Consider the following 5,000-nt stretch of genomic DNA (forward strand, 5'->3'; position numbering starts at 1 on the left):
TGCAGTTGTTGTTGTTGTTGTTGCATAGATCAAATCGGCTAACTCAATGTTGTACCCAATTCAAATCTCCTGGGGTTAAGATTCTTTCTGTATAGTACAATGTACTTGCATTATAATGTAGCATTCATGTTTAAATGCTATTGATTTAAATGTCTTGGAACAAAGCATTTTATTCCCAAAGGGTTTGAATTGGGTACAACATTGAGTTAGCCAATTTGGTCTATTCAGGGAGTAATCATTCTACATAATTAGCTATACCCTTTTCTGAATACAGTGTACTTGGACGTCCATTCCAGCTCTACAGCACAATTAACTTATTTAACAAGGGCGATCCATTAAGCTTAAATAGTTTTCTAACATGTGGCCCTTGTAATAGGCTGTGGGTCGATTCTGTTGAGAGAGGAAAACTGATCTACCAGTGAGGACAAAAGCCCTGAAGTCAAGTTGAGATGTACTGTAAACTCAGCCAATATACAGTCAAAGAGATAGGAGGCGTGTTTCATGACCAATGTGCCTGCCTGACTCCCCAGAGTGTACAGCCTGGGAAATTCCTGGATGGTCACCCATCAGGGTATTAAGGACGGTGCCTACTAATTAACAATATTTTTGCCCGGTGTGTGATTATGCAGGAAATGTAGATCTTGACAAGTGTTATTGAAATCCAAAAAAAAAATTGGGGGTAACCAGGCATTTTTCAAAGATAATTCATGAATAATATTTGTAAAAAGCTTTAAAATACAAAGCAATGTATGGCGTTCTTTTTCAAATTGAGGCTTAATTATCTCTGAAAAATGCGTGGTTACCCCCAATTTTCTGTTTGGATACTAAGAGTACTTACTAAGATCTACTTTCTCTGGATAGTTTTAAATCGCACAAAAGTATCCCTGTATTAGTAAGCATCACCAATAGGAAATCCGAGTACATGTATCTCAAGATGCGCAGAACATATGCGCAATAACAATATAAGGCACCGTCCTTAAACCACTCCAACAGAACATAACTTTATGGCAAACAGAATGGTTTTTTCTTTCCTTTGGGCAAGATGTATCTCTAACTGTTACAGCTACTGTACTTGCATTTTTCAACTAGAATCAGAATAGCCAGAAACAAAAGGAAAATAATTTATTTTAATTATAATAAAATAATTATTATTGTGTATTGTATGACTTTTATTGATGACAAGTATTTGTTGTGTAAGTTTTATATCTTTCAACAGATTTACAGGCATCTACCAGTTGCAAATTTCAGTGACTTGGATGAGAACGTTTCTAGGAGAGATCTTAAATACGCTGTTATCAACCTTATTGATTCAGAGGTTTGTGCAAATTAACCACAATCACCGTGTGTGTATTTATCATAGTGTTTGACATTATTTTGTAGTAGAATGCAACCTAGTGAGTAGACATTTTTGGTACCAAGGTGTGCCTTGATTTGTGGTTAGTAGAGTGTAGGAACTCTAAATGTTTCATGTATCTGACAGTCATTAGGGTTGCACAGAAGATAATTATTGTGCACCTCCTCCAGTCAATTAAATTATTTTTGTCCCCTCTAAATCATGACAAATTCTTGTTCTTGATCCATGGGAAGATTAATCTAATTATTATTATTAAGTGCAATGTCATGTATGACGTTTATACATGATAATAATTATTATTATGCTAATTTGTGTTGATAAAAATAATTTATCTGTTAACTCTCACTTACAACCATAATTGCTTTATGAAATTTCTCTGGAAAATGAGACCCTTTTTGTAATAAAAATTGTTAGTATAATTTTTGTTTTAATGATAATTTCGAAATGATAAAGATTATGCTGCATGGGTGATTTGGCTTGGACATCCAGTTGTGTGTACAGGATAATACCAGTATTTTCAGTACTGAACACCAAAAATATTGCCATGTGATTGCTTTGAGGTCTTATTACACATGCATGTGTTTTGCTTAGATTCAAATGTCAGCACCAGATTATGAGATGCTTCATGACGAGTATAGTAATCTGCAGCTACACTGCTGGAACAAGTTCTATAGCTATGTGGTACAGTATCACCAGGTAAGAATTAATTTTTGTTTAAATAATAAACTTTATTATTCCACTATTATGCCATTTTATGATAATACACTGCAGTGTCCGGTTTGACCGGTTTAGAACAGAGCAAATACAGTTGGAATGGGAGTTTTTCAATGAAAGAAATTGTTTTCAACAAGATGCAAAGCCTGAGAATTTAGCTTGTCATCGCTTGTCACTCGTCATTTTGTTTAATATGCAATCAAATAAAGATCTTTGGTTGGCTTTTTGTGCTGTTTACATCATTTGCACGCACCCTGAAGGGCAGATGATGCATTTTTTCCAAACACTCTTACCAAATGAAATTGAAGCAAAATAACACCTTTTTGTAGTGGAATAATAAATCTCTTATTCGATGGTTTAAACGTGTAATAATGCTTGTGGACATTTTGCTCATTGCTCGTATACTACTCAACTCGCAAAATATCTGCGCTTATTATATTTTAAACCATCAAAGTTTACATATTAAAAATAGAATTCAAAAGTTGTGTATATTAATAATTTGTTTGTTCTTTGGTCTTTGTCAGGTTACCAATAAAGCCATTGGTATTTTTACTGATGCCAACACAGGCTTAGTCAGTTTAATCAGAAAGGTGAGCTTTTCTTTCTTAAAAGAGATATAAAATAATTTATTCATTGGTGTTACATGACTGTATACATACATTTTGTATTCTGGGAACCTATCATTCACTGTCGCCATCGTCATCATCATCGTCATTACCAACCACCACCACCAGGACAAGTACACTTAAGGCACTTGTCAGAAATTAGCAGGGGGGAGGGGGGTGGAGATTTGCAGTAAAGCGGCAAAAATAAAATGACCCTTTCTAGGTAAGGGATTGAACTTTCTTGGCCCTCCTTTGGAACTCATCCTAAAATTCTCTGAATGAATGTGTACAAGTACAAGGAAGGTTATGTTTTTGCAAATGTTGGCTGTGTAGCACTTCATATTACCCTCCAACAGTTAATTCTGTTTCAAGAAAGTGCTACATGTAGCCAATGTTTGCAAAAACGTAACCCTTCCTTGTACTTGTACATGTTCATTGCCGTGAAAGTGACATCTTAAATTCCAGGACCTGCTCCCTTCAGACCTTGTAGCTCAGTACCTGGTACTGCTCCCTTCTGACCTTGTAGCTCAGTCAGTAGAGTAGTCACTGTGGTGATCTAACCCAAAGGTTGTGGGTTCAATTCCCACCCTGATCAGAGTTTGGGTCCAATTCCATTGGTAGCTCACATGGTTTACATGGGTAGAAAATTAGCAGTTCACATTACCCTCCAATACATGTAGTTAATTCTGTTGAAATGTAAGTGCTACACAGCCAACGTTTGCAAAAATGTAACCCTTTCTTTTTACTTTTAAATTAATTCAGTTGCCTCATGCATTGCATGCATAGCCAGTTGCCGTACGTTGGTTGCTGTGTTTGTATAATATTATTACATGAAGTGTTAGCTAGGAGGTCATTGATGGAAGCATGTCAACATTTTTATTTCAACTATCAATACCATAATGAAAAACATATAAACTATTAATATTATTTATTATTATTATTGTTCTTTTTATAGGACATGCTGTCGTTTCTTAGACCATGTGATGTTTTTGAACAGCTTCACCTTTCCGTTGAATCTCTTGATGTCAGTCTTTTAGCTCAAGAACCTTTTGCTGGTAAATAATAATGGCAATAATTTCCCAATTAATTCAATTATTGGGAGACATGTACTAGTAAGAACATACATACATGTACATGTATCTCTTTAAGAGTAAAATTATTGCATCTCATGAGAAATGTGTGGACATGACAACTTTTTCCTATTACATGTATATCTCTCAGGTAGTACAGCATGCTAAATTTAAAATTTAGATAAAATGTTATCTACAGTAGCAAGTTTTTCATGTCGTTTCTGTTACATAAACTTGTAAAATGTTTTGAATCTTGCAAGCAACTATTTCAAACAGTCAAGAAGATTAAAGTTTTTCGGATTTTGACATGGCAATCTTTGTGGCAGTTGAACCTTCCACTTGACTTCAACTGGTTTCCTTGCGTGTGTGCTCAGAGGTATTATAATAATAAAGTTCTTACTAACCTTGTTTTTTCGGTCCATACTATAAGCTACGGATCCTCATTTTTCCAGTTGATTTATGGCCCGTGCGCTTGGGCCATAAATGAACGGGAAAAAACTTGGTCTGTAACTTACAGTACGGACCTCAAACTCGGTTAGTAAGAGGTATTTACTGTATGCAGTACTGTATTGATTTCTTTTACTTTGTGTCATTTTGTAGAGAAAACCTTGAAAACGTCCTTCATAGACTTTTGCAATGTCCTACAACTTGTTTCACACGAGGTAACTTGTAAATGTAAAGATTCTCTTTGCGGTATTGCCTATGCTGGAGTTGCTTGAATTACACGTGTAGCAAAGTTAATTAAAAGTGAAGAAAGTGGCTTTACAGTGTACTACGTACGAAAACCACTGATCTGTGGAATGACCCTGATTTACCGAATCATTGCCCTGCCCACTTTCGTTAAACATTTTGATGAAATTCCTTTCCCACGGGCTTAACAACCGCAACAACGGAAAAACACATTTTCAAAATTTATCTCTGTTTTCTTTGGCAATCTCGGAGAAACTTCCCACGAAGAAACCTGTGGTAAAGTCTCCCCCTTTTCCGATATTAATGCATTGTATAATCTTTATTCTCAAGTCTTCTCCGAGAGCTTTTCCACGATTATAGAGCCTTCTATACACGCTCAGTTCTGCCAATACAATGTACCTCTTAAGAATTTGAACTATTTCCAAGCGAAAGTAGGCGGGGCAGTGACACCTAAATTCCCAGCCATTCCACAGATCAGTGGTTTTCGTAGAAAGATGTTGGTAGTTTTTTGTTGAGTCACGTTTATAGCAGGAGTGAACACATCCTACCAGCCCTCTACCAATGTTG

At 35.8% G+C, this 5,000-nt stretch overlaps 1 protein-coding gene across 2 annotated transcripts in view; it reads left to right on the top strand.

Moving 5' to 3' along the window:
• The window catches only part of LOC138049269 (nuclear pore complex protein Nup160-like), a 35,158-nt gene that overhangs the window by 304 nt on the left and 29,854 nt on the right, over nt 1–5,000 (top strand). For both annotated transcript variants that reach the window (XM_068895467.1, XM_068895468.1), the window contains exons 2-6: nt 1,217–1,315; nt 1,946–2,050; nt 2,593–2,658; nt 3,629–3,728; nt 4,344–4,405. In XM_068895467.1, the coding sequence (XP_068751568.1) occupies nt 1,952–2,050; nt 2,593–2,658; nt 3,629–3,728; nt 4,344–4,405 (327 nt within the window). In that variant the 5' untranslated portion in view covers nt 1,217–1,315; nt 1,946–1,951. The remainder of the gene's footprint in view (nt 1–1,216; nt 1,316–1,945; nt 2,051–2,592; nt 2,659–3,628; nt 3,729–4,343; nt 4,406–5,000) is intronic.

The sequence above is a fragment of the Montipora capricornis genome, chromosome 5 (genome assembly GCF_036669925.1).
Source record: "Montipora capricornis isolate CH-2021 chromosome 5, ASM3666992v2, whole genome shotgun sequence".
Lineage (NCBI taxonomy): Eukaryota > Metazoa > Cnidaria > Anthozoa > Scleractinia > Acroporidae > Montipora > Montipora capricornis.